The sequence below is a fragment of the Dipteris shenzhenensis genome, chromosome 24, assembly GCF_047967505.1.
Source record: "Dipteris shenzhenensis isolate YYH24624 ecotype China chromosome 24, Dip_SZ_1.0, whole genome shotgun sequence".
In the NCBI taxonomy this organism is placed as follows: Eukaryota; Viridiplantae; Streptophyta; class Polypodiopsida; order Gleicheniales; family Dipteridaceae; genus Dipteris; species Dipteris shenzhenensis.
In genome coordinates, this window is record NC_141619.1 from 6,476,094 (window position 1) to 6,490,444 (window position 14,351).

At 44.6% G+C, this 14,351-nt stretch overlaps 1 protein-coding gene across 1 annotated transcript in view; it reads left to right on the top strand.

Moving 5' to 3' along the window:
• GMI1 (gamma-irradiation and mitomycin c induced 1) overlaps positions 1 to 14,351 on the top strand; it is a 309,165-nt gene that overhangs the window by 216,129 nt on the left and 78,685 nt on the right. The window contains exons 29-30 of the mRNA XM_087395876.1: positions 9,894 to 9,991; positions 10,156 to 10,254. Coding sequence (XP_087252002.1) covers positions 9,894 to 9,991; positions 10,156 to 10,254 — 197 coding nt within the window. The remainder of the gene's footprint in view (positions 1 to 9,893; positions 9,992 to 10,155; positions 10,255 to 14,351) is intronic.

The window sequence follows — 14,351 nt, forward strand, 5'->3', positions numbered from 1 at the left end:
CTTGTCTTGAGCTATGTAATCCACTGGGTTCTTTTTGAGTTTTTTAAGCTTTCAGTGGAAATGTGGCCAGAGTATTGGTTGTATCCGGAGATGTGTAGAGACAGGGAGTTTCAATGAAAGCCTTTTACCTTCTGATGGTGTTGTTCACTTGATTTAAATGTGGATGAGGGTGGCTGTGAAGGCAGGTCCGCGCTCTACTACTTTTGTCCATCCACGTTTTGGTCCCTCCACGGAGGAGTTGACTTCAGTTTACAAGACTGAAAGAGCTGATGTTCTGAGCTGTGTTGCAAGCAATAGGGAGAAATCCACATATGAGAGTGATACAGTGTGAGTGGTGTGGAGAGTGTGGTCACAAGAAGGATAGATGCATTGAAGTCCAACTAGGAGAGTGAGCTTCTTCACTAGTGTGTTTGCTTTGTTGTTTTCCAGTTTGTTGTGGTTGAGATAGGTCAGGGTGTGACAGTTGTAGAATTGTGAGGATGGCACAGGACTTCCCAGAGTATTGGGGTATGCCATATGAGAATGCAGTGAGATTCCTGGAAAAGATGGAATTTACAGCACTTATGAAAGATAGGGCAACCCATGAGATTTTGTTTCAGATCATGAATTATTGCTTGCAGGGAGATGCAAAAGCATGGCTGCAGACTCAAGTTACTACCTTCAGGACTGCTCATCCTTAGCAGCAAAATCCGGAGTATACAGTGGTGAGAGCAGCCTTCCTTGCACGGTTTACACAAGCTAGGAGCCCTAATGAAGTTTGGAAAGAGCTGTGCAAAGTGAGACAGGAGGAAGAGCAAGATGTGAATCAGTATCTAATCCAGTTTGGGAGATTATGGAGTTTATGGTATGAAGCTCTTGTTCGAGAGGTACCACCTCAGATGATCAAGCGTGATCGTTTTATAGCTGGCCTGAAGGCTACCCTCCGAATTGAAAGTAGACTTGAAGAATCTGGATAGTTTTGAGGATGCTGTCGGAGTGGCCAGAGAGAAAGAATGGAAAGTCCAGAGACTGAGGCAGCTTGGCATGCAAGAAGAGCCTAAGAATCTGATTGGAAGTCCAGAAGTAAAAAAGGCTTATGCAGAGAGGGAGCCGGTGCCTGTTCCTGTGCATGATGATTCGCTGAAGCAGGACTTGCATGATGCTGTAGAGCTTATGATGTCACTCAGCCTACACTGGATGGAGACTGTAGGAAGAGGAAGAGGCCGAGGTGTGCAAAATAACACAGGAGATGCACAAGTTGGGAGTGAAGGAAATTCAGTTGGAATAGGTAGAGGACGGGGATACATGAGCAATGTGAAGTGCTGGAACTGAGGAGAGTGGGGACATATCAGCCCTCACTGTGATAAACCAGCAAGAGTAGGTGGAGAAGTTTATCCTGTAATGTAGAAGACAAATAACAGGTCAGGAGACTTTAATGTGGAAGTAAAGGATTTGAATCAGCCCTCTACCAATGGAGTCAAATGGCAAGAAAAGGGGAAAGGGAAGGCAATCAGCCTGATAAGAGTGGAGACTATTCCAGAGATCATGCCAGTGGCAAAAAGAACAAGGAGTGCAATAGGAGAAAATGGACCTTTTGCAAAAAAAGGGAAGCATGTGGAGTTTGATCTCAACCCTCAGTCTCCTAAAAAGAAGAGTCGGAGGCCCATGAAACATTACAAAACTTTAGATTTAGACATTGGTCAAGGCTAGGAGGACTACACACTGATGAATGATTTGAAGGGAAGGACAGCCAATATAACTTTTGCACAGTTACTTGGTTTGTGCCTGAAGCTCAAGAGAGAATGGGAAAAGTTGGCTAATCTTAGGAAAAGTAATGAGCAGGAACCTATAAGAGGAGAGATGGAGATGATGTCCGTAGAAGATCTTCTAGATTTATGCCGTAGAAGATCTTCCAGATTTATGCCCTACAGTGGATGCATGGTGTGGAGGTATGAGTATTGGACAGGCATATGTCGATGGCGGTGCACAGATAAGTATCATGACTCAGGCATGTATGGAGAGGTTGGGGCTAAAATTGATTTGAGGGGACAAGGGGAGAGGAGACTATAGGGGGCACGGGAAGGTAAAACAACGTACCTACCTAGCTTGGAATCCGTGCAGCAATGGGATGATGGCACGGCAGCCTAGGTGCCTCTTGAAGCAGCATGCGGGCAGCATTGGAGACTGCATAAGCAGCCCATGTGTTGGGCACATGGGCCCTTATATAGGCCTGGTCGGATCAGCCAAGGAATGGCCGACCAAGCTGGTCGGTTAGGGGCCCTACCAGGTCGGTGCCTACAACACCATATCTTTGTAATCTCTTACAAATCCCCCTCAAAGATATGGCTGAAAGTACCCTGGAAATGTGTCAGGTGTACCCTGCAGTACCTAAAGTACCATGGTTGCACAGATTCATCCAGATGGATATGCAACCTATGGGAGTACATGAAAACAATGTCATTGTGAATCACTTCACAACCCCCCTTGACATTGTGAGAATGTCTCTGATCCCCAAGCCATGTCGATGTCGTAGGAAAAGATCTATTGACAGGGCTTTGGTGAAGATATCCACCACATTGTCCTCAGATGGACAATACATGAGATCAATGAAGCCATAAAAAATACAATCCTGTACATAATGATAATGATTTTTAATGTGTTTCATGCGAGCATGAAAGACAGGATTGTTGGCTATGGCAATGCAACTCTGGCTGTCATAGAAGATAGAGTTTGCTTCGCCATCCTGTGCATGATGCAAGTCATGCAAAAGCTTCATTAACGACATTAACTCCGTAGTGGCTGAATTTGCAGCTTTGTACTTTGCTTCACTGGAGGAAAGAGAGACTCGCTCTTGCTTCTTACTGAGCCATGAGATATAGGCTGAACCTAATGAGAAGCAATAGCCGGTAGTGGACTGTCTGTCGTCAATGTCCCCTGACCAATCTGAGTCGGTGAAACCACTCATGTTTAGATCACAATCTGAAGCATAATGCAAGCCTGATCGTGTAACAATGCATGAACTGGCTCAAAAGCCCTGTGGCGTAGGCAATATCAAGCCGTGTGGAGCATAGATATATCAAACTGCCAACCAACTGCTTGTACAAAGTGCCGTCAAACTTTTCAGCAGCATCATTCTTAGCCATAGGCTTACAGTGCTCCATTTTAAATTTCTGCAACAACCCCTTCGAATACTTTGTCTGTGACATAGAAATCCCATCATGGGTTTGCCAAAATTCAATGCCAAGACATTAATGCAATAGGCCCAAATCTGTCATGTCAAAGTTGTGAAATAAAGGGGACTGCACTGCTGTAATTTGCTGCAAATCACTGCCAGTGAGTATGATGTCATCCACATATAGTACCAACATGACCAATTCTGATTTTTACTGCAGAACATACAGATTTGGCTCTATATGAGTGTTTTGGAAGCCCTGGGACATCAAAAACTGATGTATCTTCTGATACCACACACGAGGTGCTTGCTTCAGCCCATATAGAGCCTTTGTGACCTTGCATACCTTGTGCTCTTGTCCCTTCACCTCAAAACCTTGGGGCTGATGTACATAGACCTCCTCTTTAAGATCTCCATTGAGGAAAGCGGTCTTGACATCCATCTGGTACACTGACCAACCATAAAACGCAGCAAGAGAGATGACTGAACGAATGGTGGTCATCTTGGCCACTGGAGCAAAAGTGTCCTCATAATCTATCCCCTCCTCTTGTGCATATCCCTTGGCAACCAAACAGGCTTTGTATTTCTCAACTGTGCCATCTGAATGGTATTTCACCTTATAAATCCATTTCATGCCAACCACATTTTTCCCAATGGGGGCATCAACCAAGTCCCATGTGGCATTCTTCTCAATGGATTTAATCTCAGCTTTCATAGCTTTCTGCCATGCCGGATTATGCTGAGCATCCTTGAAGCTCTGAGGCTCATTTTCAGCTTCCATCACTGAGGTCATCAAAGCAAAATTGACCTTTTTTTGATTTTTTTGAGTGCTGGCCCTGGTTTTCCCCAAAGTAGGCTGATCCTCAGCATCTTGAATGGTCAACCTTGCCCAACGTGGAATAAATTTCTCAATTGTACCACTCGGGGCTGCATCAACATCTTTAGTGGCCTCACGATGTTGATAATGCCTCCAAACATGAGGCTGTCTATTCTCATTAATTGGCTTCAAATCTGAAACATTTGAGGGAGAGCCATCCTCAACATGTGGATTTGAGGAAGAGCCATCCTCAACATGTAGCAAGCCCTCTGAACTATGGGAAGTAGAACGGGAAGCATCAAGAGACTTCGTCTCATCATTCTCAAACTGGATGATGTCCAAAGAGGTGTCATCATATGGTGGCAAGTTTGCACTAGTGGGCTGCATGCACTCATTCTCAGCAAAGAGAACATCTCTGCTGATTATTACCTTCCTGGTAGCAGGATTATAAAGCCTAAATCCCTTGCTTTCAATGCTATACCCCACGAAAATGCATTTGACACTCTTGTCATCAAGCTTTGTCCGATGTGCATCTGGAACCAAAGCATATGCCACTGAGCCAAAAACTCTGAAATGACTAACCTTTGGCTTAAAGCCATACAAAGCCTCAAATGGAGTCACATTAACCAAAGCTTGGTAGGAATCTGTTCTGAATATAAGTGGTTGTCACCACTGTTTCTCCCCAAAAAGCCTTTGAGACTCTCTTGATTTTCAGCATGGATCTCGTCATCTCCATGAGAGTATGATTATTCCTCTCAGGGATTGGATGATGCTGTGGTGTGTAAGGGCATGTCAAGTGATGTTTAATCCCATGTTGCTTCAAAAATCCCTGGAATGCATGTGACATGTACTCTCCCCCTTTCTCTGAGTTGAGTGTTCCAATTCTAGAATTGGTTTGGTTCTCAGCCATAGCTTCGAACTCCTGAAACCAATAGAACACCTCAGATTTTTCCTTCATGAGAAAAAGCCACGTGAACCTGGAGAGGTCATCTATAAAGGTCATAAAGTACCTTGCTCCTCTATGCGTGGGAATAGTCATGGGGCCACATACATCACTGTGCACTATCTGCAACACTTTGGTTGCCTTGACTCAATTCTTGCCTTGTTTACTGAATGGCAAGCGATGCCATTTGCCAAGTGCACACCCCTCACTTCATTTGCTGGTTGCTGCAATTTTGGCATTCCCTGAGTCATATTATTGTTGTACAAGTAGGACAATGCCCTGTGATGGACATGTCCAAACCTGGCATGCCATAAATCAGCGTGGGAAGTGTTTGCTACAACTAATACGTTCTGATCATAAGGCTGAGCATCAAGCTTGTATAAGCCTCTCTCATATGTGCCTGTTGCTACAACCTCATACTCTTTCTTTGGATCCTTGATCCTGCATTGGTTATCCTGAAATTCGACCAACATATGTTGATCATGGGCAATGTTTGAAACTGAAATTAGATTTCGCCTTAAATCTGGAACATACCAAACATCTCGGATATACTTAACTTTCCCATTATCAAGCTGAATGGAAATGTGCCCACCAAATGATGTCTTGAGAAGCATCATAGGCACATGTAACCTGTTTGCCATGAACAAGTCTGATGCTCTCAAACCACTCCTGGTGAGGAGTCATGTGCTTAGTAGCACCACTGTCGATATACCATGTATCACTTGTAACAAGGGAACCATCCTTTGATTGATTTTCAGCATTCAAATCCCCTTTGGCATCCATCTTCTCACTAAATGTAGCAAACAAAAAATCTCTATCATCTTGGGCAAGGTGAGCTTCACCATGTGCATCTGAAGCATGAGTTTCAGTGGGGGCAACAGAATTACTGCTAGAGCTGTCCCTTTGCCTTTTCTTTTCATTGGCAATCCTTTTCTGACACTCTGCGATGTAATGTCCTGGCTTCTTGCAATAGTTGCATTTACCCTTTTTTAAATTTTTGCTTAAATTGGTTGCATTCCCCTCCTTGGGTTAAGTTGTATGGCTGTGTTTTGGCTGAAACTTTTTCTGAAATTTGCTCTTCCCACCCATGGCAAGCGCTTGCTCACCTTGACGAGAGGCTTTGGCAAAATTTGAGCATCTCTCCTCTTCTTGCAACAAGCCCAACCAACTCATCAAACGAGAGTGGGGCTGCCCTGAGAACAATGGTCAATGAAGTGACGAATGTGCCATATGAGGGCGCTAAGCTATTGAGAGTAATAGAGACGAGTTTCTTGTCCTCTATTTCCTCATCAATACTTGCGAGCTGATCACGTAGATCGGTGATCTTGGCAATATGATCAGTGATGGCCCGGCATTCCTGCATCTCGAGATCCTTGAGCTAATCTGTCAAGGAAATGGCCCTTGCCTTATTCTTAACATGATACATGTTTTAGGGTTGACTTTATGCCTACAACACCATATCTTTGTAATCTCTTACAGAGGTATATGTGACACAACCACCAGGATTTCAGGTTCCAGGATTCCCATCAAAAGTATGCAAACTGAAGAAGGCCTTATACGGGCTGAGCTGGTTATTTCATCATTGTATCGATGCATGGTGGGGAGCTTGCTTTACATCACCAATACCAGACCGGATGTTTCCTTCTCAGTTGGATTGCTTTGTCAGTTCTCCGCCACACCCAAGAAGGCCCCTTGGGATGCAGGTATGAGGGTGCTAAGGTATTTGAAAGGTACCTGCACCTATGGCATCACTTACATGAGAGGCATTGAGTTGGGAGGTTTTTGCGATAGTGATTAGGCAGGTGATAGTGATGCCTGGAGATCGACTTCTGGATATTGTTTCTTACTCTCATCAAGAGCTGTGTCATGGCTGAGTAAGAAACAACCTACTGTCGCCCTTTCATCTATAGAGACAGAGTATAGGGCTGCTTGTACAGCGGCATGTGAAACATTGTGGCTCAGGTGGATCTTGGAGGACATGAACATAGCCCAAGAAGATGTGACGGTGATTATGTGCGACAACCAGAGTTGCATAGCAATCGCCAACAACCCCATGTTTTACGGACAGAAGAAGCACATCGAGGTCCACTACCACTTTATTCGTGAACTCATCAGCGAAGGTGTCATAGAGTTGATGTACTGCCCTACCAATGACAACATCTCGGATGTCTTCACGAAGGTGTTTCCCATGGAGCAGATGGAAGCATTCAATGCATGGGGATCGGCCCAGAGAGTTGTCATTGAGAGGGTGTTAGAATGTCACTGCCCCACCTGTGAGCCTCAGATTTGAGGGCACAAGGTGGCAGGAGACTATAGGGGACAGGGGAAGGGAAAACAACGCACCTACTTGGCCTAGAACCCGCGCTACTACGAAAACTTTGGAATTCATAACTCCCTCTGGTGCAACTTCTTTATCAAGAGGCATCTGATGTTGGTAGCAAGAGGATGAGGGCGTGGCATCCTAGGCGCCTCTTGGAGCAACATGCGGGCAGCACCTCCTAGAGCAGCATGCGGGCGGCATTGGGGACTGCATCAGCAGCCCATGTGCTGGGCACATGGGCCCTTATATAGGCCTGGTCCAAGCCGGCCAGATCAGCCAAGGAATGGCCAACCAAGCTGGTCGTTTAGGGACCCTACCAAGTTTGTGCCTAGATTAGGAATCCTGGTCGGCCACTTTAAGAGGGCCTGGCCCTCCTATAAAAAGCCCCCCCCACTCCCCCTCATTACTCATCACCAGCACTGACAGCTTGCTGCACCCGGGCAAGTGTGCAGGGAGAGTAGACTCAACCTTTTGTGTCAGCATCACTTTGATAATGGCCAATGTGTGAAAAGGGTGGACCTGGGGCCCATCCAAAGCCTCTATGCATCCGGCTCTTCGATATGCCACACTGAAACAATTGCCAATATCTCCCAAGAAGAATCCAGAGAAGTGTGCACGGGCTTGATTTGTGGAAAGGGAACATCATCCAGTGAGCACAACTCAATTAAATGTCGTTGAATCGAGAGATACCAAGAAGAGTCATGCCTCTCATAAAAGATTTGGGACCCTGAAAGAGAGAGATCCAAGCCACCGAGCCCCAAGTCATAAAGAAGGTTAAAGGAACAAATGTACAGAAATCTTGGCAATCCCCTTGCATATGATCCACACCCATCTACAATCCCATAAGCAATGTTGAATAGAATCCACAGCCGAAAGGCAACAAGGATAAGTAGAATCTCCCCCAAACTTGGACTGCCCTAGGTCCACTTCAAGCAGTGGATGTTGGGTTTTATTCCAAAAGAAGAGAGTGATTTTTCTATTCCTGAGGGATTTCCAAATTCTCCTCCAAAAAACTATTTGCAAACTTGCAAAAGTCAAAATTCTCCCAATGAGGAGCTTTGGAGGGCCTCCAACGTTGACAACTGAGCTGATATCTCTTGGCATTACTGACTATATAATGAAAGAAGGGAATGCCCTTCTCTCAGTGCACTTCATCACTCCACTCCACTCTCCGGGGTTGTGTAAACACTAAAACGGGACTCCTCCATAAAGCCAAATTCTCCATGAGCCCAATGAGAGAAGAAGCGGATCCGTATTCAGGTGCCATTGTGAATCTTAGCCCTGCTCCACATAGCCTATGATCTTGATAGGATGAAATGGAAATCCCAACAGAATATCATGTGTAGATCTATACATCCTGCCCCCTAATTGAACTTTGAAGATCAAGGCATCACCCTTTAGATCGTCATAGTGCTATGATTTGAATTGGAATGCTTATCCTCGCAAAAGCCGCCATCCAAGTATAGCAAGAAATAGGCCTGTCATCTATCAACCTAATCCACGGGTATGGCTGCATCAATTCATTGGATTCTCCCTCTCCTTGCCCTTCCTCTGAGGTGACTTACCAATTTGGATTCTCCCTCTCCTTGCCCTTCCTCTGAGGTGACTTACCAATTTGTAATTTACAATCCTCTGGAAGTTTCTTGAAAGATTTCCAGGATCCCATGGAGCAGGCAGAGGCTCTGTCCCATCTAGAGCACTGCATATAGTGAGAGTGGCAAGTGGTCTGCCATGATCATAAAGTATGCTATCATTCCACGAGATGGGATGTCTATCAATCTCTTCCAGAGAGGAGGGGGAAATTCTTCAACCAAAGCTCCCATGAGAAGATAGAATATGCAAGATATGCCCAACAGGTGAAGAAAGTGAAGAACCCACACTTCTCCATTATCGAGCTTATATGCACATGAGGGAGAAACACGGTATTGATGCCATTTCATTCAACAACCTATAAGACCTTTTTGTTTAGTCTAACAAACAGCTAGGATCGTATTTGAAAGAGGCTTTGGGACATCATATGTGAAGGGATCTTTGGGGCATTGACACAAAATCTTGGACATGGCACACAAGCTAGCCAAACTAATAGTCCCATAGACAGTCCTAAAACATCTAATAAGTCTTCTAAGGGATTTTGTAGCATCACTTGTTTATTATTGGGTCCGTCCCATAGATCCTATTGGGTCTCCAGTGGGCATTCTCTCTCTCTCTCTCTCTCATGAGCATGAGCATGAGCATAAATATACATGATGTGTGCACATGTAGACCATATGTGCTCATACACAAGTAATTATTGCATGCACATTTAGGAAGATAAAATTTTTGGCAACTACAATGAAGTATGCTAGAATCAATTTATTTTCAAGTTTCTAGCGATGTGTGTTTTTGTCTTATTAGGTATGATTCCTTTTTATCAAAGGGAAGCTTGCATGTTTCACCATGTTTGGCTCCCCCAATACACATGCTTGTTACATAGAGATTTTTTTCACACGGTAACATCTGCAACAAATGTTTTTAGCTTACATTTTATCTTACTAACATTAAGTATATTCCGTTTTATTGCATAATGCTTTATTGTAAACATATAGGCTATAATAATTTTAGTACCATAATCAAATATCTATATTGTGATAGCTTAAGACATATTCTTGTTGGGATGTATCAGTTCTACCAGGTGAGATGGCAGCAATCAAAGATGTGGAAAGCCAATTGATGGAAAATTGCCTTCAAAGAGAAGATGTTATCCAGATTTTGACCTTACAAGTAAGTTAATATGTCCAAAGCTTCTTTATCATATTATGAGTATTGTTGTCCTGTTGTTATAATATGTCCTTGCTATCTTATATCTCAATGCATAACGAGAGTTGTAACTCTCTTTCCTAGCGTAAAGAGAGTTTACAAACAATAAATTTCTGGTGTTTTTGAAGGCTATAGATTCGTGGGGAAACTCTGTGGAAAAAGGCTGCCAAATTATACTAGAGTTGCATGGTTTGGATCTTCAAGATAAGAAAGGCAATGAACGCAAGGTAAACTACTTGTGATGAGTCTTTGAGGCTTTGTTCTAATCTATGGGTGGTGGTGTCAAAATAATAAGTATTCAAAAAAAAAAAATTTTAAATGAAAAGACGTGCACTATAAGCCAAAAGGAGGTTCAGATAAGAAAGGACTTTGTTTTCCAGAGAAAATAACATTCTATCAATAAACTCCTCGGTGAAATGAACACCAAGGAAATACAACTCCCCAATGATGGGTACAATATCAAAACCCACAAGGATATCCCCCTGGCTGGCCGCTCTATGGGAGATTACCTCGTACAAAGGCCTGAACAAATAGCCACTCCATTGGTGTATAATGTCCTGTTGTTATAAGATGTCCTTGCTATCTTATATCTCAATGCATAAAGAGAGTTGTAACTCTCTTTTCTAGCGTAAAGAGAGTTTACAAACAATAAATTTCTGGTGTTTTTGAAGGCTATAGACTCGTGGGGAAACTCTGTGGAAAAAGGCTGCCAAATTATACTAGAGTTGCATGGTTTGGATCTTCAAGATAAGAAAGGCAATGAACACAAGGTAAACTACTTGTGATGAGTCTTTGAGACTTTGTTCTAATCTATGGGTGGTGGTGTCAAAATAATAAGTATTCAAAACATTTTTAAAAAAAATGAAAAGACTTTTATTGAGTAGGAAATAACGAACCATGAGTGTGAATCTCAAGGTGCTCGTACATCATGCAGACAATGAAAACTCAGGGGGTCAAAGCCCCATGCAAAACATTAAACAGTCATGGTTTTGGCTGAAAATGCCACTATAAGCCAAAAGGAGGTTCAGATAAGAAAGGACTTTGTTTTCCAGAGAAAATAACATTCTATCAATAAACTCCTCAGTGAAATGAACACCAAGGAAATACAACTCCCCAATGATGGGTACAATATCAAAACCCACAAGGATATCCCCCTGGCTGGCCGCTCTATGGGAGATTACCTCGTACAAAGGGCTGAACACCATTGGTGTATAATGTCATATTATACCACCATCTGTGAAATGAAGGAAAGGGCCTAGCTCCCATATTCCTATAGAAGCCTCCCTCTTGCACCAAGCATGATTAGAATCTCCCTAGAGTCTGTCACATCTATCTCTGAATGATATCTAGCGAAATGTTGAATCCCTCCCTCCTACAGGTAGCACGATCCGAATCTCCGTGGAGTCTATCCCATTTATCTCTGAGAGTATGAATGGTATCTAGCCAAATGCTATCCAATGTCTCTGATGTTGATGTGGTTTGCCCAGGGGTCCGACAAATTCTACACTAATCCTGTCTCCCAGCGATCTCGGCTCTCTGTCTGAAGAATGAGCTATCTGCATGCTGGAGCATGATGTGGTCATTTGTCATGTTAGGGTCAGAGACAACGACCCTAACACGTGGTACCCTGTCCCACCTGACTCCCTCTGCTGTCGAAGAAGGCATCACAGAGGGAGGGGGTGGATCTCCATGACCATCCCAAAAGCGGCTCTAATGAAAGATAACAGTCGATGGTATACCTGAGGGAGGCCGAGGAATCTAAGGAAGAGTGAAATCGTCCGGCCATCCTCCTCCTAAGCTCAAAACCCAACGAGAAGGGCATCAAAAAAATCCTCTTGCAGCTCAGTGCTAAAGGACTTGCGTGAAGCACTGTACCTATTGCATCCTGGGAATAAAAAACAACCTTAAAGAAACCTCGACCAAGGAGACGAACATCTGTGAGATGCCGTGCGAGGTCTCCAGGTAAAGTAGTGAGCATCTAGTCACTAGCTTGTAACTTGGAAGGGTGGGACCCATGGATGTGAGCAAAGAGTGATGTCGAACTCTCATGCTCTATATCTTTTTTGAGTTGTTGCAACTCATCTTTTGAGAACGTGATGGTTTTTGCGGCCGGTGGAAGTGGACGAGGATTGGCTAAAGGCTGAGCCATCGTCAATCGAGGTGGGAAGGCCAACTCGAAAACTGTTGAGCTCCGTCCGACTAAAAAAGCTGCTATGAAGGCTAGAAAAAGGAGGGAGGAGGAGAGAGAGGGGGAGGGCTGAGGAGAGAGAGGGGGATAAAGAAGGCTAAAGGAGGGGGGGAGAGGCTAGGATAAGGGGTAGGAGTAGAGAGGTTGTAGGGGGGAGATATGGAGGAGAGAAGTGGAGGAGACAACCCAAGGGGGGGTGGAGAGGAGTCCCTTAGGGGGAGAAGTTCCGGGGGGAGGAGGAGACCCGCGGGGGGTAGAAGTGCCTCGGGGGGGAGATGGTGGCCCACAGGGGGGAGGCAGAAGTGCCACGAGGGGGCAGAAAAGCCACGGGGAGGGACGAGCAGGCTGGCGGGTGAGGAGGAGGCTAACGAGGAGGAAACATGCCGGTGGGTAGGGAGGAGGTTGACGGAGGGGAAGGGAAGACGGATGAGGGGCTAGGGGGAACGGAGGCTAGAGGGTGAGGGGAGAGCTAGGGAGAGGCAGCAAGGGGAGCAGCGGGGGAGGAGTAATAGCTAGTCTTCTAGTTAAGGCTTCAAGGCCTCACACAACATTGAGTAGCCCTGCAGTGGAAATAGCAAAAAGTCCATGGATTCTTGGACTCAGGAGCACCTTGCTGCAGCAAGGGCTCATCGGTAGGTTTTGCTAGATCAAAGAGCAAAGTATGCCTTTCATGCTAGAGAGTCATTTTGGATAGACATGGGAGGAAGATTCTTTCTCTACACATGGCATGAGGCATGGTAGAGAAAGTGTCTCTTGGCTTATTGAATCTGATGGGGTTCTTTAGATCGTGGTGCCATCTTACGCATAGCTATAATTTATTATGCATCTCTTGTCTCAGGCGATTGTGACACACCTACCAGAGATGATGCCCAATGTAGAGTTTGGTAGGAATTTCCAGCTTTGATGATGCCCAATGTAGAGGGTATCCAGGTTCACCCTTCCCAGACTATGGCCAGTATTTGGACTGACACAATACACACTCTGATGGCCACTTGGGCGAGCATGCAAGGATCCTCTGTAGCAGCCACTGCCAAGAGAGTTACTTTTTTCAGGGTTTGGAGGGGATCTCCTGTCTTCTCTTAGTTTCCTTCAAGGTTGAGATGGCATTTTCAGCCTCCGCCTTGGTTCTTTATTAGCTCACTTTGAGCTGTTTTTTCCTCATGCATTGCATGATGTACTCCTGCATTTGAGCTTGCTCCCGTGGTTTTCATTCATACTTAATGAAGTAATTTTCTTGAAAAAAAAAAAAACATGAGAGCTTCACTTGATGCATTTTTTACCAATCTAGAATTTAGGACTGCATTTCTTACCCTCCGAAAGGGCAAGTCCACAAGTTTCGACCATGTTTTTTATTGCTTTTTGGGAGATGATTGAGGACCGCATTAGCCCAGCCGTGCAGGGTATTTGGGACTCTAGTATTATGCCTGAATCATTTATTACAAAGGGTCTCATTCATCTATCCCAAAAGGGAGTTGCAGAAGTTTTTTTTTTTTGGCAAAAAAGAGACTTCTATTAAGTATTAAAGAAAACCGTTAGAGCAAGCTCCATACGTGAATACGGGATACACCATGCAATGCATGAAAAGCTCAAGAGCCAAAAAGAAAGGATTGGGTCTGATAGTGCCATCTCAATCCGGTAGCAACCTGCGAGAAAAAGGGAGAACCCCTCCAAACTCGAAGAAATACAGTCCTCCTAGAAGAGGCTGCCTGTGAAGGGCCCTGTATGCTAGCCCATATGGCTATCAAAGTGTAAACCGTGTCACTCCAAATACCCGTGAACACCTGTGATGGGTGTATCTGGGTATCATCCAAGGCCTCTGTGCATCTGGCTCTCCAAATGTGCCAAGAGGAAATGCTAGCCAAAATCTCCTGAAACATGTGAAGCTCTGAAAGGAATATGTGGTACATCCTGAAGAGAGCAGGGCTCTATCAGGTGTTGGCGGATCAAGAGTGCCCAACAAGAGGGCTCACCCTCATAAAACACCTGGGCCCAGTAAGGGATAACCATGCGACCGAGCCCCAAGTCATGAAGAAAGGGGAAGTATGAAAAATGCTGAGTATTCGAGCAACTCCTTTCCAAACAATTCTCGCTTGATTGCAGTCCCAAAGGCAATGTCGCACTCACTCCTCTATAGAA